The sequence below is a fragment of the Balaenoptera physalus genome, assembly GCF_965194825.1.
Source record: "Balaenoptera physalus genome assembly, chromosome: 11".
Lineage (NCBI taxonomy): Eukaryota > Metazoa > Chordata > Mammalia > Artiodactyla > Balaenopteridae > Balaenoptera > Balaenoptera physalus.
In genome coordinates this window covers 36,977,866-37,000,335 of record NC_138896.1, presented here as the reverse complement: position 1 = coordinate 37,000,335, position 22,470 = coordinate 36,977,866, and the positions used below count along the sequence as shown (strand labels likewise).

The window sequence follows — 22,470 nt, the reverse complement described above, 5'->3', positions numbered from 1 at the left end:
ACTGTTACCAAGCCACGGCCCTCTGGCCAGTACCTGGCCATCCTCAGTGATGCGGCCCACCTCGGCCCCCCCCACCAAGCTCTGATCATGAAGAGGCCACCAGGCGCCCTTCCGGCCCTCCTCAGGCCCCACCGGCTGCTGCTTCCCGGCAGCGATGGGAAGCAGGCTCCCTGGGGAGCCCGGCCGCACACAGGGCTCGCAGCCCATGCTCACTTCCTGATGGTAGAGCTGGGGGTGGGGTGGGAGGGCTTGTTCCCCGGCAGTATCTGTTCTGTGAAGTTTGTTAAATGTAAGGAAAGCTTAAATTCTTGTATCTTTAAAAGAGAAAATCTTATTTAACCCTTTTGTGTTCTAGATTTACTTACACACATAGCCTAGAGCTCAGTTTTAGTTTTAACATTGTGAAAATATTAAAAGAATCTTGTAACTTTATTCTTTTTTTCCTGCTGAAAAAAAAAAATTAAACCAATCGAATGAAAGTTTGGATTTCTCTGTTTTGCTGGTTCTCCTAAGTGCCACCTGGACGACCAGAAAAATAATAAAAGGTCTCCCCAGCCAGAGGTTGGAAGAGATGGAGGGCTCTTGTGTGCACTGTCTGGGGCTCACTTGTCCTGTAAGTGTCCAGGCTCCACAGTTGCTCCTCTGGTTTCTCTTGTGTGGTTCCGCCTCGGGAGACCCTGGGGTAGAGATGTGTCTGCTGGGCCCAGCCTTCTCTGGCAGCAGGGAGGTTACGTACCTGGGGGAGATGGGAAGAATGAGCACCAGCCCAGAGGGCCCCCAGCTGTGCGAGGGTTGGGTGTGCCTGGGTCCTGGCACATCCAAGACCCAACTTAACCAAGGACAGGCCTGGAGGAGAAAGATTCCCGGAAGGGACGATCAGAATGATGTAAATGCTGTGTAGAGGATCACCTAATACGCCTTAAGATAGACTAGGCTATCTATCTCAGGATGGAGAGGTTGTGACTGGGGTCTGCAGTACTCAGGGCCTGGAAAGGAGTTCTGAGAAGGTGCTGTAGAGCTGTGGTCACAGCGTGGGCCCACATGCCTCTTTCTTACCGTCCTAGAGCAAGTCAGCCACACCTCACCATCCACACATGTACAGGGCGTGATAGTCAGGCCCCACAGAGGGCTAGCTGAGATCACAGGAGATGGGCTTGTTTGGATGCTGTCTGCCTCCTGCCCAGAGGCAGAGAAAGCATGGAGCCGTGGGGCAGGGACCACGACGCACAGGCGTCTTCGCGTGATTTCTGAAGGGAAGCCACGTCGCAGTCTCACAGCTGTCAACTCAGTTGTTGTGAACACACAATTTGTATGTTTGCTCACCTAGGCTGCTATGCAAAATGAAGCTGCATCCTGCCCACAAATGAACACGTATTCCAAACAGCAACACTGCCCTTTGGGCTTCTGGACGCAGCCCTCCTTTACAGATGGCTCAGAAGAGCTGTTCCCCAGCCCCAGCCCAGCATGGCCCCTACCCTCCCACATCAGAGGCCCTCACCAACCTTTACAGACCCAGAAACCAAAGATAGATAGATAGATAGAGGACATCTGCGTTCTTGGGTGAGTTCAGGTTTTATACACGTTTGGCAAGAGTAGCTCGTGGGCCAAGCCCCACGGCCACTCTGAGGTGCTCCTGCCACCCCTCCCTCCCCACACCACAGTCCAGAGGCTGAGTCCGGTCTTCACCTCTGGCTTTTCTAGGTGTGAGGGTACGGGTGGGGTGGCCTCGGAACCTTAGTGCTGGGAGAGCCTGACGGGAGATTCCTGGCTGTTCCTCAGAGCTGGTGCTGCCTCTCAGGTCCCTTCTGGAAAGGAGCTCTGAGAACTGGGGCCGCCCTTTGCAGAAGGAGGCCGGGAGAAGCTGGGCCCCAAAGCCTGGGGAGCTCTGAGCTGGCCTGGGCTGGTCAGCGGCTCTGTGCTCCCTGCCATCCCTGCCCACAGGCTTCTGGATCTCACTGTCAGCACCCAGGGCCACTGATGGGGACCCACTGCTGGGGCAGGTCTGGGAGGGAAAACTCCCGTAGCAGCTGGGAGTAAACCAGGAACGTGGCGCTAGAAGCGGCCATCGGGGAGGACAGCCTGCCCCCTACAAGCAGGGTGGAAAGCAGAGGCCGAGGGGCACAGTGACCTTGGACAGCCCGGTCCTCTCTACCCCACTGCTGCTCAAGTACCGCCCCTGTCCTGAGCCACAAGCCCTCGGAGGAGGCAGGCTGGCAACAGATGGACAGGCTGTAGCAGTGTCACCAGTGTTCCCAGGGCATCCATGGGAACCCAAGCCCCGGGCCCCGGGCCCCAGATCCCGCCTTACAGGCCTCTCAGCTACTCCTGCCGCTGGCTCTCAAAGGTGGCGGCCTCCAGCTGTCCCAGCCGCAGGGACAGCCAAGAGGAGACAATAGTGGAGGCAGGTGTAGGCAGCCGCCGCCTCCTGCTCTGGGCTCAGGGCTATAAATACTCTGGATGCACGTGGTAAATGCGCGAGACATTTATCATAAATTACAGGTGGATGATTGTGGGTCTTTAGGCCCTGAGGCCTGTGGGGGAATATTTGAATTCTTTAAGGGGTGGGGGGGAAAGCAGAAGCTAACTTGGTGGGTTTGGAGGGCCCCTTTCAGAGTCTGCCTTCTGGCTGGGAGAGGACAGCGTGTAGGGAAGGACGGCTGGGGGCCAGGGGCTCTGCTGCCCGTCTGGACAGTCAGTCACAGAGGAAGCAAAGGACCAGGCCCAGGTCAAGAGTGGCTCAGCCAGATGAAAGGGAGGGCACCCTCACCCCTCTGCTAGGTTATTCCATGAGCATTATTACTTCAGTAATTTTTAAAAAATAGAACAGTGACTTTCAAAAGTGTGCGCCTGTCCTCACCTCTGCAGAGGAGGCAGGTCCTGGCCCGTGTCAGTCCAGCAGAAAGTCCTGCTTGAAGGCACGTGGGGTGTTTGGTGGGGGACACGCAGCTCCCCGCGCCTGCTGAGGTGCGACGGCTCCTGCGGCCAGTCTGATGGAAACCAGCAGAACCCCCAGGTCCTCTCCCCACACCTCAATACAGGGGTGGGGCTGGGGTGTATCGGAAGCTGGTTTACTCTCCGACCAAACCCTCCCAGCACCGTTTCCACTCATTTTCTGCAAAACACCAGGGCCTCAGGATCCTGTCCAGTAACCAGGTATGACCAGGTCAGCTTCCAGGAGGAGAAACGGGCGCGTCCTAGTTGCCCTGCACATCCCTCTCCCTCCTCCAAAAACTCCTGTGCAAACACCAGACCCCAGGACGACTTCTCATTTAATATTAGAATAATAAAAACCATGGTGGCACAGAACCACGAACTGCATTTTAAATTCCTAGGGCCACTAATGAGCATTGAACTCCTGCTGGAGCTGTTGTCAGGACCAACGTGCAGAATGGATGGCTGCAGCCACAAAAGGAAGTGGAGCGTGGCCTGCACCACTGCAGCCACAGCTGCCGCCTGTCCGGCCGCCACCCTGACCACCTCAGCTGCACCCAGAGGAGCTGGCCGCCCATGTGGAATGCAGGAGTGACACGATAGCACCAGAAAACAAAACAAAACAAAAACTCACTAATGAGGAAAAACTCCTAGAAGGAGACACATTTAATTTTCTTTTCCTCCTTTGACACCTTTCTTCTCTGTCCAAAGGCAGGTTCTTAATTGAAGCCCACAATGGGGAACGCTCTCTTTCTTTATTATCAAATGGCCTCAGCACACAGGATGCTCTGCTTTTTGTCACAGATTAGACCTTCCTTTTTTCCCCGTGGCTCTAGAAAGGGTAAGTGATTACAATTTTGTTACCTTCTGAATTAAAAAAAGGTGAAGTTGACTGGGTCGGCACTGTCTGCACAGCAGTTTGACAGTTGGGGCGACAGCATAACTACTGAGCGATTTTTTGCACAATTCAAAAGCTACTTTTTTCTTGGCCAAGGAATTAGTCTAACAAACACATCCCACTCTTGCTGAAAATAATTTTCTTTTCCCAACTCTTCTAGGAATAAAACACTTCTAATGTATTTGTCAGGAATCAACACTTCATTTACTAAGATTAAAGAAGTGACAATTTAAAGAGCAATTGAGAAGAGTCCCACATCCATCGTGGGCTCATGGTTCTAACTAAACTCAGAAGAAAAACGGAAAAAGCACTGAGAATATGGGAAAACATGTATTTGCGTGTGTGATACTGTTACACCTGTTTCAAGTTCAGAGTGCTTGGCAGCAGCCCCCGCCTTTAAGCCCGCCTTGACTGGGGCGCCACGAGGCACACACCCCGCCCTGCTTGCCGTGCTCAGCACCGGCCCGCCAAGGAGCTACCAGAAGGTGACGTTGAAGGCTTTTGCCAAAAGCCCCAACAAAATGTGCATTTTACTCCCCCGCAAAGCATGACCTAGAATGAAGGCAGGAGGTTCTGCACGTTCAATCTCTAGACCTGGGTAGTGGTTACACAGGTGTTGTTTCACAATAAAGGGCCAGAGGCCACAAGCACCCCTCTGTCCACCTCACCAGACCTCCTCAAAGCAGACGCCGTGGGGCTGCATCCTCATGGGGTTGCGGGGGGAGCCACGGGCCCTCATCTGCCGCTGCCCCCCTCACAGCTTGGCCAAGCTTGCTGCCTGGCGTCCCACAGCTCCCAGGGAATCAGCCTCCACCCTGTGCTGGGCTGAGGGCTCCACGGGCATCTGGGGCTCCTTGGAGCTGGGTCTCATCAGCACTCCCGTTTAGCTCTATTGGTCTGTCCCCAAGTTTTGAGGCCATCTTGGTCCAGCTGGCTCATGGAGGGGAAGTCCCCTGCGGGACCAGCCAGGGCTCTGGAGAATGCCAGGCACCTGGGGACTTTTTCTTGGCTGCCCACTCATCCCTCATTCCCTGGCAACGCGTCTGCTGTGTCGCACCTCGACTGGGGTGTCTAGGCCCCTCCAGCCAGGCCTACAGAAAGAGCCCCCATTCCCCAAACCACAAGGCTCATCAAGGAAGGCAGAGCCCCTGCCTGGTAACAGGAGGCCGACCAGAGCAGGCTTTGCTGAGCTTCATCAGTGTCTGCTGGGGTCCAGAGCAGGCTTGCATCCAAGCAAGGCCTCTAGACCATCAGGGGGCCTCAGGGGAGGCAGCTGCGGGGGTAGGGGACGGCGATACCGCTGCACAGAGCTGGCCTCGGTCCTCCCCGTCTCAGCACTGCCTCTCAGTCCCCTTCCTTCCCTTTATCTGATAACAAGGGGTGTCTGAAGTGCTGGAGGAGCAGGAGAGAGACAAGCTTTATTCTCTCCAGACAGACCTCAGGGCAGCGATCTGGAAGGAACGAACACCGAAGAGAATTCACAGAGGACAGGAAGCAGAGGGTGAGCCACTGGCCACGCAGGGCACAGTTCGTGCCTCTTCAGGTGTGAAGCTGAGTGGCCAGGAAGCATTTAGTTACCTGTGCCTAGATGGAGAAGGGTGCTGAAGGGCTCCAGACCCTCCCCCAGCCCACCCCCCACTTCCCCGGGTCAGCAGTGCTGGCCTCCAAGCCGGGATTCCTCTCTGGACAGGTGACTTCAGAGTTTGAAAAGAAGCCCTTGAATAGATGATACCTGCAAAACATTTGAACCCTGCCCTCTTCTGACTTCCCTGCTCCTCCTGCTCCCCCGTGGGCAGTGAACGCACCGCTGGAGGAAGTGCTGAGTTGTCAGGAATCCTCAGCTCTAACTGGAGACGGGGCTGGATGCTGAGGGAGGCAGCGCCAGCCACAGAGCGCGGCCAGCCACCCGTGGCGAGCAAGCGAGCGGCACCGCCATTCGTTACCAGAGCCCCTCCCTTTGTGAAAAGCTGTCCCCCTCAGGGGGTTCCACTCACCCCACGCAGGGGGACGCAGACGGAGATCAGAGTCGAGGGCACCGAGGGAGACTAGCAGAAAGACAACCTTCCCGTTTAATCATGCAGCTTGAAGCTACCCTACTATTCCAATACTGATAAATCACAACTACATCACACTAGGAGGAAACAGCTGACCCACTGGCTCTTTGTACAACCACGACCAATGTGTCTTTAAGACAGAAAGGACCCCCCGTTGGCCCCACCCCTCCTCCAAGCAGGATGCACAGAGGACCTCATTGTGACAGCCAGCCAACGGAAGAATCGGGGGATGAGCAAAAACCGGACACAAGCTGATCAAGTTACACAGGGCAGTTAGCACTGGGATGGAAATTACTCAGACACACAGAGCCAGATCAGGTGACAACTGTCAGATGAGATCGTTTCAATGAGGATTAAAAGGAAAGCTTCTTAGAACTGATTTTTTTTTTCAGTCCCTGGCTGAGTATTATGGTCTGGGGGAAAAACAGCAACCACCGATCACCACCACGCGGGAAAGGCCCACTTCTGCATTCCCGACACCGACTGGCAGGACGGCTGCCTCCACTCGGCTCCACTAACCTGTGGCAGATGGAGGATGGGTCCAGCCCAACCGGAAGTTGGTATACACTCATACGTACTTCTGAACATTAAATTAGCTGGTGGCATAATCACTGTTTCCTTGTCAGCCTCCCAAACTTAAAGGCTGGATACGTTTCAGGAATGACAGGTTAATAACTTGGCAATTCGAGTGATTATTAACTCCAGTGTCCACAGATTAATTTGCTCCTTGTGTACTTTGTTGATCTTCCTCAAAGGATTCTCCTTGTCAGACCAGGTGCCATGATGAGCTGCATCTGAGCCTCATTTAGGAGACGCGCATGATAGTTCTCAGCTCCACCCCACGCCCAACCGTTCACAACTAAGGAAGGAAAATTACAGCGTCAAAAGGGATTAAAACCAGTGATTTGCTGTTTGAACCTTTCATAAAGATCTGGAACACCTATGATTCAGCAAATGGAGAATAACTAAAAGAAATAAAAAATCATTTAGTTGCCAGGGCAATGTGTTCCATAAAAGTAAACACTCTAAGGAAACCCATTTCCTACAGGGTGCCTCCAGGTAATGAAGGCCTAATACATTCTCTTCCATTCCTGTGTTCATGTGCCATCTTTGTATTCCGACTCAGGCCTGTTACTTCCTTCTGTGGTCTTTGCGGGGTTAGATTAGAGAGGTAGGGTGTTAGTGGACTTGATGAAGATTGAAGACCCACTTTCTCCCCCTGGAGACCAGCCTGATTTGAAAAAACTGAGGAGAACAAAGCAGCCCCTTTGTGTCCTTGGGAGGAAACCTGTCCTGTGTGTTTCTGCAGCCAGGTCTGTTCCTCGTGGGGCGGGGGTGGTGGGGGGAGGCGTCCACAGGGACCCCTGCTTGGGGAGGACACGGCTCCTGTGCCACCTGGGCCCAGCCAAGTCCCTCCACACGTGCGCCTCCTTCATTGGTGCTGCCGGTTGGCTGAGTATGAGCTGGAGCCTGGGCTGGAGTGCAGCGAGTTGCCGCTGGGGGCCTGCAGGGCGTGGGGGTCGAGCTGCTGACTGGCCGGGCTGGTGTCCCCCGCCCCCGATTCCTCGCTGTTTTCCTCCTTCTGGTTGCTCTGCTGCTCGGGACACTCAAAGTGGACGCAGTGGAACACCTAGTGAGAGAAAGGAGAGACCCGGTGAGCGATGGGTCAGTGTCGGACCCCAGAGCTGCCATGAGTCGGGACATTGTCCCCACGGGAGTGATGGCAGGTCCTTCCGCTCCCCCCCGCCGCTGGCACGGACAGGCAGCAACTAGAGGGTGGTAAGCGCTTTTCAATCAGTCAGGATAAAAGTGAGTGGACCGATGAGTCTAAGAGTTGCAGGCAGCACAGCATGGATTCCTATAAAATGTTCCCACTGGATTTCTCCAGTTTGGGTTACTTTTGTCTCATGAGCTTTTCTTTCTTTTTGAATTAATTAATTAATTCTTACATCTGGCAGTTGGGTTAAAAGTCAGTGGGGTTGATGGTGGCAATGGCTGCATAATTCTGTCAATATACTAAAAACCACTATGCTTTAAATGGGTGAGTTGTATGACATGTGAATTATACTACAATAAGGTTATTTTCTAAAAAAAGCCTATAGGGCATTACCCCAGGGGAGGACCCAGGCTTATCTCCAAGGATCCAAAGAGCCGTTGCTCACCTCCTCCTGTGCCCTCCGGAAGGGAACAAGTTCTTGGTGCGTAATCATCCTCTGGGCAGCAGCGCTGGGGAGGGAACTTCAACCTGAGGTGACCTGGGCCAACCGGGAACAAACACCCTCACGTGGAGGAACGGCCCCCCGCAGGAGCCAGGAAAAGCCTGCCTTCCACCGTGACTCACTCAGGAAGCACCACTGAGCAGACAGGGCACCACTCAGAGCTCGGCAAACAAGGGTGAGCCTCCGCCCTGACCTTGAGAACACACAGCACGGCTGGGGGTTGGGGGTGAGCCTGCCATGCCCGGAGCAGGAGGTAACTGCTGGTGTGTGAGCCGGGGGCGCGGGGGCAGCCAGAGGAAGCCCACGTCAGAGGAGGGTCTTTAGGGATGACCTCCCCCCCACAGAAATTCCTCTCTCCACTACCAGCCAAGTCCTCCTGGGGTCCCTGCCCTCTGGTGCCTGTCCTGAGCTCTTTGCACAGGAGAATCACATCCTCTGCTGTGGGGGTCTTCAGTCTGAAGCACACAGATCGACTTTCCAAGGAGCATGCTGGCAGGTTTAAGGGAATCAATTTCCAGATCCTCAAATTCAGTGTTTTCTAAAACTGCCTGAGAACATGACTGAATTCACAACACCCTTCCCCGCCTCACAGCAGGAAAGCACAGCCCTCGCCTGCCCGTGCTACAGTACGCACTGGGGCACACCGACCTCCCTCACATGGAGGCCAAGCCCTGGATGGGCTTGAGTCATGGGCCCTGATGCCTCCCGGGTCCCCATGAGAGTGAAATTTGGCCTGAGTGAGATGTTCTGAATTCAGAGCCGAACTGTATATGTGACTCATGTAATTCTTTTAAACATAACTGCAATTTTCCCAGAATTATAAAAACATTTTCAAAATACACTGGCTAAATCCCATGAATAATTCCACAATTACTTTCAGATTTGGTGTGCCTTATTCAGCGAGTTGGTTAAAATCTATTTTACCGGGGACTTCCCTGGTGGCGCAGTGGTTGAGAATCTGCCTGCCAATGCAGGGCACACGGGTTCGAGCCCTGGTCTGGGAAGATCCCACATGCCACGGAGCGACTAGGCCCGTGAGCCACAATTGCTTAGCCTGCGCGTCTGGAGCCTGTGCCCCGCAACAAGAGAGGCCGCGATAGTGAGAGGCCCGCGCACCGCGAAAAAGAGCGGCCCCCGCTTGCCGCAACTGGAGAAAAGCCCTCGCACAGAAATAAAGACCCAACACAGCCAAAAATAAACAAATAAATAAAATTTTTAAAAAAATCTATTTTATCAAATCATGTCATCAAATATGTATTCCTAATAATTAGTCCTTATCTTCCGTCTTTTAAAATGTTTGTTTCTATCTCATATTAACAAAAATAATTGTATTTAAACTTATGAAGAAATTTTTACTTCTCAACCTTAAAATGTTCAAAAAATTACACTTTTTTTCCCAAAGCTCTTTTAGGGGATATGCAAACAAAATGTTTGAAGGCCATTGCTCATAGCGCTTAGAAGACTCTAAGCCCTCAATACAGTCCTTTTATTTATTTTTTTTATTTTTTTATTTTTTAACATCTTTATTGAAGTATAATTGCCTTACAATGGTGTGTTAGCTTCTGCTTTATAACAAAGTGAATCAGTAATACATATACAATATGTTCCCATTTCTCTTCCCTCTTGCATCTCCCTCCCCCCCACCCTCCCCATCCCATCCCTCTAGGTGGTCACAAAGCACCGAGCTTTTTAAAAGTTAATAGGCAGGAATTCCCTGGCGGTCCAGTGGCTAGGACTGTGCGCTTTCACTGCCAAGAGTGTGGGTTCGATCCCTGGTTGGGGAACTAAGATCCTGCAAGCCGTGCGGTGCGGCCAAAAAAAAAAAAACGTTAATAGGCAGACTTGCAGCCCACATGGATAGATCTAGAGATTATCATACTAAGCGAAGTAAGTCAGAAAGATAATTACCATATGATATCACTTATATGTGGAATCTAAAATACGATACAAATCAACATATCTATGAAACAAAAACAGGCTCACAGACATAGAGAACAGACTTGTGGTTGCCACGGTGAGGGGGGGGTATGGCAGAGGGAAGCATTGGGAGTTTGGGATTAGCAGATGCAAACTATTACGTATAGGATGGATAACAACAGGGTCCTACTGTATAGCACAGGGAACTGTATTTAATATCCTGTGATAAACCACAATGGAAAAGAATATGAAAAAGAATATAATGTATGACTGAGTCATTTTGCTGAACAGAAGAAATAAACACACATTGTAAATCAACTATACTTCAATAAAATTAAAAGAAAAGTTAATAGGCAGGACCTGGAGGGAAGGCGAGGACATTTTAGGGTTAGAAGTGTTCCAGGCAAGGGGAATAATATGGGTGAAGACCTTGGGAGGAAAGAGCCAAGTGATGTCTGAGAAGATCTGAGTGGCAAACCGTGAGGAGAGGGGAAAGTCGGCGGCAGGGCCAGTGAGAGCTTTGGAGCAGAAACATTCTATGATCTGCTGGAATAGGATTTAGGTGTGAGTGCCAGTTCCTGAGGGGCTTGATGGCACAAGACAGTCTTAGAGACACTGGTGTGGTAGGCCAGTAACATGACAGGAACTGAGGCTGAGGGAGCCGGAGGCCACCAGTGGCTGGGGGACCAGGAGGCAGAACCAGCACCCTGGACAAACACCTGGTAGGGCCCCGGCTCTCCTACTGGTGCTACCGTATCCCAAGGGTTTTCTCCCTTTGGCCTCCAGACTTCTAAACCAGCCCTAGATAAGTAAGATGATGCAAGTTGTTGTAAAGCTGTCATCGAACTTAGCTGCAAATGCTGAGGCTAAACTGTAAGCATGTAACTGGCGTGTAGTGATGTGCTTGGAAAGGACTGGTGGGTGCCTGGGCCTGCGTGAACAGCTGTGAGAGGCAAGCCATGTGGCACAGGGCCAGGGCCAGGCTCCGAGCCCTGGCCACCCACTGCTCCCAGGAGAGCTCAACCCTCACTCTCCTTGGGTTGGGCCCACCCTTTCCTTCTGAGTGGCCTTTCGTCCCCGGCGCCTGTGTCTCCATCTGCTCTGAACGATGCACTTTACGGCACCTTCCCTATTCTGACCTGACCTCCTTATCCTGCCCCATCATGCCCTCAGTCGGTTATGTCACCCCGCTCCCGTGTTCCCCGTCAGTATCTCCGAGCCTGCTCCTCAGAGCCCTAGGCTGATGCTAATCCTTCAACTGATTTAACACTGTCCTGCTGCGTATTACCTTTCCCAGTGAATGGGTTTTCTCTCCTTGTGCTCTCACGAACCTCCCTTCGGGTCTCTTAATTTCTAGGCGAGCCTGTGAGGCTCCAGGGCCCAAGGCCCAGCCCCTCCTCCTGCCTGTGTCCTGACCTGTCAGTTCCCATCTGACTCAAGGACTGAGGCGTGGCCATCCTTTCTCCCACTCAGGGCCTCGCACAAGAATAAACAAATCAATAAAAACCCTGGATTGAAAAATAAAGTTAAAAAAGATCTCAGTGCAGCCGGCCGCTAACTAACGTCTGGCTCTCACCTAAGGAAGGGTCCCCATGGGTGACGCAGTCCAGAGAGGCAGGGTGGGTTTCTGCTCCACACTGTACCCGTAAAGAGCCTGGAGGACGCGACTACAGCGAGCACTCAGTACTGCTGGGAGTCGCCCCGTTCCCACCGTTCCCCCCGTTCCTCTAACTTGGGTGACTGAACTGCACGACTGCCTCTTTTAAAATAGCACCTCAAATGGCCACTATTCCCACCATACCTACGGCGCTGTTCTGGTGCCCTCCTGAGGATGCTCCTCCTTGGAGAAGTCACAGCCATGCCTCTCCCTGACCCTGCGGAGCTCGGCGTAGGCTCTGCCCTCTAAGCTGGGGGAAACTGGGAGCCTCTGGGAGCCCCGGGAAGCCCTGGCCGCCAGCAGCCTGTCTGAGCCTCCACGGCCGGATGTGAGGAACCAGGGCTGTGTCAGGGCTGCGCTTCAGGCTGTGACCCCGGAGTCCCAAGGGTGTCACTAAGGGACCAACTAACTTTGATGCAGGTTCCCTGAGCATCTCCAGAGCCAAGCGGGCTCTGCCAAGTCAAAGGCAACGCACAGGAAACAGTTAACTTTGTTAAGTCACAAACCATGTGGTGAAGATTCCAAGTGAAAAAGGGTGTTTTACAAATGGAAAGATGGGTGCGGAGGTAGAGCGTGCAGCGGGGACAGAGCGAGCAGGCTAAGGGCGGCAAGTTGGGAAAGGACTGGCGCCTCCATGTTCCACGCTCAGGCTGGGGGGCAGGACAAGGTGACACCACACAGTAGGCGTGGCCAGAGGAGCCAAACACGTGAGGAGGGTTTGGAGGTCAGGAGGTCCAAGTGCATTCTTTCATTCACTCACTCATTCATTCATTCCAAAACACGAGACACCTCCTGCACCCCCTCCTGTGAGTCCCGGCCCCCTCAAAGGGTAAGGATAGAGACACGTGAGTGGACAGGCTCTGGCCACCAAGGGAGCCATGAGGGTGTAGAGGAGGGGCCCCTAGTCCGCCAGTGGAGCACAGATGCCGCCGGAGCTGAGTCGGGGAAGATGAGGCAGTCAAGCAGGACTGGCCAGAGGAGGGAGGTCTGGCGCAAGAGGAGGGTGACCACCGTGGACTCCCCAGCCAGCGTGATGACAAGGAAAGGCGGGAGCCGGGGAGGTGGGGAGCAGGGCGGCAGACGCAAGAGGCCATGGCTCAGAGGACTGGGCGAGGGCCCGGTCTGGACCTGGGAAGGGAGCCAGGGTTGTCGGACAGAGGAGAGTCTTAAAAAATTATTTCTTGAATTAAAAATATTACAAAAAGAATACATTTGTGGTGACAAATAATACAAGTGCCTGAAGAAAGAAAGTAGATGACAACAAACCCTTAAACTTGACATCCCCTGAGACAGAACATAGCAATTTGGGATAAACAGAAAAGAATCATTTTTAAAGGATAAATAACAGAACCTGGTAACAGGCTTGTTAAGACTGACACAGGAGAGGAAAGGATTCTTCACAGCCTCTAAGGATCCTCTGGGAGGACAGAGGCTGGGGGACTATGGTGTTGCAGCGGGCACAGCAGGGGGGTGCGAGGGGGCTCCAGGCCCAGCCAAGCACCGGGCACCTGGACTCATCCTCAGAGCCTTCCTTTCGCTGCTTTTGTTTTTTAAACGTCAACGACCTCCCTGAGCATGAACACTGGCCTGAGGCTAGATCACACAGTCCCTGCTGTCAGGGCCTCTACCAGATGGAACTCAGCCCCAGAGTGGTGAGTGGGATTCAACCTCAGGGTGGAGCAGCTCCAGAATCTGTGCTCTCTCCATATCAGGATGCCTCCTCACACAGACAACATAATAGCAAGTGAGAAGGAATACGACAGTGTGAGAAATTCATTTCACCTGTAAGGGAAGATCAGGGAGGAAGGTGTGCATAAACTAGGCCTTGAAGACAGGGCGGGAGTGGCCTTCCAGGCAGAAGGGACAGGGAGGACTTCCAGATAAAGGCTGGGGGCCTCGCTCTTGCCTTCTGTACAACAACGTGCCAGCTCAGCTGTCTCAGTCGATAATCCAGCCCACTGGCCTTGAACCTAACATGACAACAGTGCGAAGTCGACACCCAGCCAGGTCCTGGACCACTGCAGACGAGGATGAACATCATGGTGTCTGTACCTCACCATCATCATCTTGTGCAAGGCTGGGGTTCTTCCCTTAGGACCCTAGACCCCTTCAGATGTGCACCCGTTGCAAACGGGCATCCAGAGAGGGGGCCTGTGGGCGGTCCTGACTCTGCTTATGGGAGCAGGGGTGGAAAGTGAGCCTGTCCTGGAGAAACTGGCACCTTCTCTGGTGGCCAAGTGGCCGGGGCTGGCCCGAGATGCCTGCCGCCCCTGCAGAGGTGCGTAGGGAAGAGAGGCTGGGATGCCTCTGCTCTTTTCACAGAGACACTGGAGGACGCTGTTGCCTGGAGGAGTCGTCACTGCCACGAGGGGCGGTACCGGGTGCCATGTGGAAACTGCCACTTGTCCCTCGCACCCGCAAGCTCCTCTCCCCACTGAGCACCTCAGGCCTCCCTCTCAGTGGAACAGCCAGGTCCTGAGTTTCTCTTCGCTCAGAAGCTTGTGTGATTCAATTTCTTTCCTCCAAACCTTCCCAAGACTGCGACACCCCTTGGAAAGGATGTGACCAAAAGTGAATGAGGCATACAGGGCAGAGTCACACTACTGATTTATGCAAAACCATTACCCCATTCGCCGCATCATTTTCCCTTCCCTTCTCGGCAATGATGTATCCCATTAGCCTGTTTGATTGCTGCTGCTCACGAAGGGGCACCTTCGCTGAACCAGCTTCAGTGGCCTCTGGATCTGTCTTCCGAGAGGAGCCAGTTAAATTGGAATGTAGTCGTGTGTATGAATCCGACGCAGCCTGAGTCACATCCTTGTGTCCTTTTTTGTAGCTGCTGTTTATTATCACTTTGCCTTTCCTCTCTGGGAGCCATAATTCTTGACATGTTTGAGATAGTCTGGGGTGAACCCTGGAAAGGATGTACACAAATGTGCTGGTCCCTTCTTGGCGAACAGGCGAATTCCTCGGCTACCACTGTTTGCCGCCTTTCATTAGAGGGATTCCCTGAGCACTCTTTGTTCAACGTGTCTTCAAGGTTTTTAAAAGCAGAGAAGCCTCTGCTAATTTTCCCAAGTTGGGCTAAGAGTCCACCGTGAACTGTAGCAGAAATCAGGAAAATTTAATAAATGTTGATCAATGACTCTACCTTGCCTTTCTGGTTTCTCCTGAGTAATTTTCACAGATTGCTTTCATGCCAACCAATACAAATAGGATTTGAGCCAAGCTTTCAACTTACATTTACATCTTTATAAAATAGACACCTACCTCTCAATGGTATCTGCCCAGAAGTCAGACACAGAGACGTGGCTTCTGAATTATACACCCTGAAGACTTCCTCTCTCCTTTCGCAATGTGTGGTGTGGCAGCCTCACACACACACTCAGCACTCAGCAAACATTAACTGAGCCTGATGACAATGACAATTACATCTTCTTACACTCATCTCAGGAACAAGTCACGAGTCCATCTTTAGATTGTAGAGATGTTTTATTTTTGTTCCTTTAAAAATGAAGACCAAGGGCTTCCCTGGTGGTGCAGTGGTTGAGAATCTGCCTGCTGATGCAGGGGACACGGGTTCGAGCCCTGGTCTGGGAAGATCCCACATGCCGCGGAGCAGCTGGGCCCGTGAGCCACAACTACTGAGCCTGCACGTCTGGAGCCTGTGTTCCCCAACAAGAGAGGCCATGATAGTGAGAGGCCCGCACACCGCGATGAAGAGTGACCCCCGCTTGCCGCAGCTAGAGGAAGCCCTCGCACAGAAACGAAGACCCAACACAGCCAAATAATTAATTAATTAATTAATTAAAAGGTGCTAATAATTAAAAAAAAAAAATGAAGACCAAGTGTTTCTAACAAAACATTGCAATTTAAAACCAAAGTTTCACGTATGTACATCTGAACAGCCCAAAACATGGTTTTCAGTTAAGGAACCCATTTCATAGGGAGACACTTCCAGTTTGTGAGCAACAACTTTTCAGCATTGCTTAGGGGTGACAGGGTAATAACCCAATAGTTTTGCTCAAGTATTTATTCCTACTAGGTATGGGAGTAAGCTTCTTGGTGACACTGCTTATATACGGCAACAGTTTTTTTAACTTTCCAATGTCACTTTCCCATCTTCACATAGGCCAGGGCACTCACAAATAACTGGAACTCCACTGCTTGGAAGGTTCTGGAAAACAGCCTTTCCAAAACATATCACAGGGACTTCCCTGGTGGCCCAGTGGTTAAGACTCTGTGCTTCCACTACAGGGAGTGCAGGTTCAATCCCTGGCTGGGGAACTAAGATCATAAAATCCCACATGCCATACGGCCAAAGGAAAAAAAAAGAAAGAAAGAAAACACATCACCCCAGGCAGTCCCAGAACTCCCGACCACCGATTTTTATGTGTGCACACTCAAGAGTTCCAGGGAGTGATTCACTCTCTTGTCTTAATTAATTTGGCCCTAGAGTGGTAGAGGTATCTTTTTATTTTTGAAAAACTAAAACAAAAAAGGAGAAATATTCTAGTTCCCAGGTAGAACCGGGAGACATGGCCTCACCAGGGCTCCTGCTCTCCCCGCAAGGCCGCGCGGGTGGCCCCACTGCCCTGGGCAGCTTTCCACTTCATACAGGCGACGTGTCTGCTGTGTCTCGAAGGCTTCCGGCTGCAGGGAGACTGCAGGCCTGACTCACCGCTGGCTCCGCAGCAGGACATGGCTGGACATCATCCTCACCAGCTGGCGCCTCTATCCATCCCGCTGCCTGGCAGCCCCCAGGCCTCACCTGCTCAGGTGTCGTGTGCACCTCCTCGCAGGCCGGTTGTCTGGTGCAGAATTGCTGCTGCTCCACTATAACAGGCATGAGGCTTGTGGAGTGTCTGCAACAAGGACGTGCTCCCTGTTGTGTCACTTTCCCTCTCTTTTTCCAATAAAATCCTTCCTAATAGACATTTAAGTATAAAGATGTCTATAAAAGATGCCTTTTTATAATTGTGTTATAAATTAAATATTTTTCTGCTTTTTTTCTGTCTCACTGGGAAGGAACCTTTAAGATCTAGTTCACTCTCCTTATTTTAAAGACAAGGGTCCTGAGAGCCAGGGAGTTGAAATGACTTCCTGGGGGTCACACAGCTGGTTGGGGGTGAGGCTGGCACCAGTGGCAAGGTCTCCCGGTCCACACTGGACAAGGCCCCTCCCCTTTCCTTCCACCCACTCTCTCTCCTCCTCGGCTCATTCCCTACCTCCCTGCCCTGTGCATTATGGCTGTGTCTCAGACGACAGCCTCTGGAGGACACTACCGGGGAGGGAATCCTTGGGGACTCAGACAGGGAGTGACCAGACCTGGGGGGGTGGGGCCTGGGAAATAACGGTCACCGGGCCAGGAAGGAGCTTTTTTTTTTTTTTTTTTAAGCAGAGTCTGTTTCCTTCTTTTTGTTTTTTCTTCACTAGAGCTACATGTTGCTATGGGAACAAGGATGGCACAGGGAACCCAGAGCCACTCACCGGCCTGACAGAGCCTGTAAATAAATTCTGCCTCACTCCAGGCTCAGCGCTGAGTGGTCCTGGAGGGCAGCTCAAGCAGCCACTTACAGACTCTCCAGCCTGCTCGTGCCGGCGGTGCAGACCCTCCAGCGGCAAGCCCCCTGGAGCTCACGGAGGGTCTGCACTCCCCGCCCTCCCAAGCCCGCCACAGCACAGCCTCATCCCTGTCTGCCCATCCCAGGCCAAGATGACCTGATCCACTTTTCAGATGCCGAAACCCCTCCTCAGGACCATCCCCGTCAGCCGCCCCTGCTCCGCTCACTCCATCACTCGGCCTCCGCCAGCGCTGCTCCTAGCAGCATCCCCCCACCCCCACTCCAGGTGAAGGCGGTCTTCTCGTGGGTTGACTTCTGTCAGGCGCTGCAGCTGCAACCCCCCCAGGGAAGGGCCCTGCCTGGGTTTCTCTCCTGGTTCCAGCCCGGGCTGGTGCACGAAGCCTGCCCGCAGGGACCATCTGCTCACCAGCGCCTGACTCGACGACCTGGCCCGGGCAGAGCTGGGCTCATTTCTGAAGCTTTACCATTTATTATGCCTTTTGGGGAGACAGAGCAGCCTGGATGTTAAGTGCCAACTGCCTGGATTCAAACCCTGGCTCTGCCACTCACCAGGCATGACTGTGTGCGAGTCACTTAACATCGCTCAGTTTTGGTTTCCTCGTCAATTTATCCCTTTTGCTTAAACCAGAACATTTTTATTGTGAAAACCATGCACTAAAAGGTGCATGAAATTCAAATGTATAGCTTGCTAAATAACTATATAGTCAACACCAGCCGTGTAAACCACACGCAGGTCGAGAACCAGAAAAATCGCTGGCGCCCTGTGGTCCCTTCCTGATCGGAGCCTCCCCGCTGCAGACCACAGTCTGGCTTTAATAATAATCATTTCTTTTCTGTGTACACATCCTTAGATGTTACAGCTTAGTTTTGCCTGTTTTTGACGACTGTATGAACATAATCCTACTACATGGATTCTTCTGTACTGGCTTCTTTCCTTCAACATACTGTAATGTTCATCCCCGTGGATCGCGGGGATGAGAAGTTGTTTCACTAAATCTTTTCCTTTATTTGGCTGCCTGATGGGGAGAGGGAGAGATGGACGGACAGACCGAACGATTCATCTGCTCACTCAGGCAGCAGGTACTCTCTGCTCACATGCGCCAGGCCCAGGCTAAGGCTAGGATACAAGACAAATACCACATAGCCTGTCTCCTCAGCTACATAAATTCAATACATAAATGGAGACCTGAGAGCTGCCTACAGACTGTCAACTCCATCCTCACTCTCTATTACTGACTCGGCAAAGGCTTTCCCACGGGTCTTTCCATATTGCAGAAAGTTAGCTTTTCCTACAAGTCCTTTCTAACCCCCGGGGCTGCTTGTGCCCCTGAGGTCTCTGCCTCCTGAAAAATCACTCCAGAACCCGCTCTCCAACCCAGGTTTCATCAAAACCATAAGAAAAAACAGGCGTAACTTCTATTTCTTTTAATAGACTGACGGACTGGCATAGGTCCACAGACAGACCTCATTTGGACCCAGCCTGACCTCCTTAAGGACAAAGCAGTGTGCCTTTGCGGCTTTGCTGTGGTAAGTAGTGAAATGAAAATGAAGGGTGTGTGAGAGGAGCTGCATCAGAACTAGCACGGCCGCTGCACGGCACGAGTGGAAACTTCAGATCCACGGGGACCTGAAGGTGGTCCTATTGACAAGGCCATGTCCAACGTCCTTCAGACAGGAGAGCTTTAGAAAGGGAAGCAATGCCTGCCTCTCGAGTAGCTCAGAGTCAAGTAGCAGTTGAGGCAGGTGGGCTGGAATGACCACACGGTTGCACTGGTGACTGAGACCAAGAGAAAGTGATGGAGGAAACAGCCAAGGAGACCTTTTTGGCTACAGGCACTGGGAAGATTCAGATGAATGAAAACAACTGAAGGAGAGCAGGACGGAGGGGGCACTCGCTGAAAGACAAACTGACATGTGCCTGCCATCTAGTGCTAAGCGTGAGAGGAAGACAGAGGAAAGCAGCCTTCGAAAGGGCAGCGGGAGGATCGTATCCAAGGGCAGAGCAGAGAAACGTGAGAAGCACGCCCCAGGGAGGATTACAGAGCAGAGAGGAGGGGCAGGATGACAAACTCTGCTGGTAGGCAGTGAAAGGAAAATGTTCTGAGAAGTTAAGATAAATGACAAGGAAATACTGAGTACACAAGGAGCAGGAGGTCACTGAAGCAAGTGGTGGAGTCTTTGGGAGGTAAACATTAGGGGAATTTATTGACAGAAGTCGTAAACGTAGCTAAAAAATTAAATGAATTCATCGCCGTGGTGCTCACAAAGGAAAATGAGAGACAGATGCCAGGAGCAGACACGCACTTCCCAGAGGAGAGGGATGAAATGCTGAGGAAATCAGAAGCGTGCCCAAACAGGTGATCAAGAAATCTGAACGTCCGCAGCCCTCCTCGGCTGCGTCACCTGAGAGCTGGCCCTGACCCGGGGTGGGGTGGGGATCAGAGTGCAGCGCAGATGCCGAGCCTGACACGGGAACGCCTGGCCGTCTATGGCAAGACAGACATGTGCCCGCATCAGGCAAGAAATCCCCATCAGTTTTAGCTCTGGACACCTCTGCTATCCCACGAGCAGCTGGGATGTCTGCAGGTGGGGGCAGTTCCTGAGCCACCGGCAGCTCTGGCCGCATACACAGGCCACTTTCCACCTGCTGCCCGAACAGCCTCCCGTCTCTGCTGAACGCTCTCAACTCTCAGGAGCTCCAAGCTGCGCTTCCCCACCGCGCCCTGCGCTGACCCCCCTCTCAGGCAGGGCAGTGCCTGCGGAAACCAGTCTTACCTGGGAGATGTGGCACATTTCTCTTTCTGCTATCCACACAGACCATCTAACCTTCCCATGCTAGAAACCGATACCATCTATGCTTCTTGAAATTTGCACACAGTCTTTGGGCTGGTAACATTCGGCATCTAAAGGGAAAGAGGTCCTGGCTCTGACTAAACCAAGGCCACTGATGTCACTCAGCAAACAAGCAGGGCCAGACTGAGGAACCCCTGCCTCCGCTCCACTGTGAGGAAGAGGCTCCCTGACCGCTGTCTTCCCATGACACGGTTCTGGCTCCATGGGACTTGGGACCAGGGTTGTCCTGGACCCCCGCCTGCCTTCCCCGGCCGTCGGTGCCATCACGGTTCCCAGGCCTGGCCTCCCCAGGAGTCCTGCCCGACCGACCCCAGTCACCCTCCTTCCCTCACACCTCTGACTTTTGCCCCACATCCTTGCCCTTCTCTAAGAATGGGGATATGATGCCCAGAACCCAGTGTGCTGCAGTAAAGAACGTTCTCTTTGAGGGTTTACTATATCCTTGGTGCTCTGTGAAATTCAACTCTTGTGCCTTCTTGTTTGCTCTGAGAATGACAGTTTATGGATCTTGCCTTATGATCCTGGTCATTGTTTATTTTATGATTTGAGATGTTCCCAGGTTGGCAACACTACACTGAGGCTTTTTTTCTTGATCAATAACCCACTCAATAAGGCAGCTGAGCAAGTTGCTCATCAGCCAAATATGACGGGTCACCTGTTAATTAGCGACCTAAGTCAACCCATGCAAACTGGCAGGTCCAAAGTAGCTGGGGCTCCGTGCACAGATATTTTTGTAAACTCATCAGGGAGAGGGGATCTTGCACTCCAGCTTTAGAGTTCTGTAAGGGGAAGTTATTTTTCATCTGGTCTCTGAGGTGATGGGCTTGGGGCTGAGGGCTGGAAAAAAGACTCTGACCAGACTTGCTCCAGTGCTTCTCAGCCTTCTCTGACTTAAGAATTCCTTCTGTTGTAAGTGATAATTACAGAGTCCCATTTAGGAATTAAAGGAAAAAATTTGTCTTTTTTTTAATGCATTATATAAGAAACAAGTGACTGTAAATAAAAATATTTAATTTTAGCTTCATATACTATTATGTAAAGATAAGTTCAAATTGTTTTCCAATTTAGTAAGTAATACATACATAATTAATTTAAGTGGTAAGAAAAATCGAGATTTATTGGCAAAATTTAACAACTATGATGTTTGGTTTGGGGCTCAAATATATATTAAAATGCAGATTCAAATTTACTTTTGTTCCATCATCAAAAAAAAGAAAAAAGTGTTTTTATGACCTGATGTTTAGAGTTCTTTAATTTTATGCTTTAAAAAATATCAGTTGCTTTACTTTTATAATTTTCAGGTTTGTTTTGAAATGAAGAGGTAAGAAAAAGTTTCAGGCTTCTGTTTATAAGCTCTTCTCTGCAAGAAGCACATTGTGGGCGTGTATCATTTTTATTCTAAATAAATAAAAAGGCAAAATGAATATAAATTATCACAATATTTGCACTTCTTAAAATGCTTTTTGAAGTACAGAAGCACCTTGATGTGCCCTGGAGAATTCAGACTTGACAAACATAATGCATGAATCCAGGGCCAGCTGCATGATGTGTGGGGCTCAGTGCAAAATGAAAACGTAGAGCCTCTTGTTCAAAAAGGCAGGAAAAAAGCTTCTCCTTTGCTCCCACAGTGTCTCTCCTGACGTGTCCTGGGGTTTTCATTTGCTTTTTTGATGCTGCGCTCGCTCTGGCTCAGGCTTGGGGGAGAGCCTTAGGTCAGGGCAGACGCTCACGGCACCCAGGGCCCTATCCTGGGACTCGCACCAGATCCCGACTCTCCCCACAAGTGTGCGGGGGCCCCCACTGGGAGTGGCGGGTGGCAGTGGCCACAGGGCAGGCTGAGGAGGGGGAGGCTGGGCAAGTCCATGCACCAGGGGTCAGGGGTGGGTGGCCGAGAACCTGTCCCAGGAAGGTGAGGAGGGGCGGGGCTGGCCTGCAGGTCAGCCGAGGCTCCGAGCCCTGCTGGGCGCTCCACTGTCCCATGGGGGCTTCCCTTGTAAAAGAAAATTCAAAGGTAAAATTGCCAAGACTATCAAGAGGGTGCTGGAGAGCATTAAACCCTAAGCTCTGAGCCCCCTTCTGGGTACGGAGCCCCACGCAACGGCCCTGGTCACATGCCCAGGACGCCGGTCCTGTACAGATCTGAGAAAGTTCATGTTAAGATGAAATTGCAGGACGGTTACTATGTTTATGCCTTTCATTTATTACCTCGAGTTTCAACCTTACTGTTCCTTATGACTGCGGTCTTTAACCAGCGGTCAGGTCTTCAGGGGTGCACGCTAAGCACATCTGACTGTAAAAGCATGAGCTTGATGAGCACACGGAGCCCACAGCACGGTCACCTGCCGGACTCCAACCC

General features: G+C 51.8%; 1 protein-coding gene across 4 annotated transcripts in view; it reads right to left on the bottom strand.

The window, feature by feature from the left end:
* Positions 1-225: 225 nt before the first annotated feature.
* The window catches only part of BTBD9 (BTB domain containing 9), a 401,355-nt gene continuing 379,110 nt past the window's right edge, over positions 226-22,470 (bottom strand). For 3 of the 4 annotated variants that reach the window (XM_082412539.1, XM_082412537.1, XM_082412538.1), the window contains one exon: positions 3,569-7,513. In XM_082412539.1, coding sequence (XP_082268665.1) covers positions 7,316-7,513 — 198 coding nt within the window. In that variant the 3' untranslated portion in view covers positions 3,569-7,315. Of the gene's footprint in view, positions 737-3,568; positions 7,514-22,470 lie in introns of those variants that run through there. The other variant, XR_014250710.1, reaches the window with a different exon arrangement.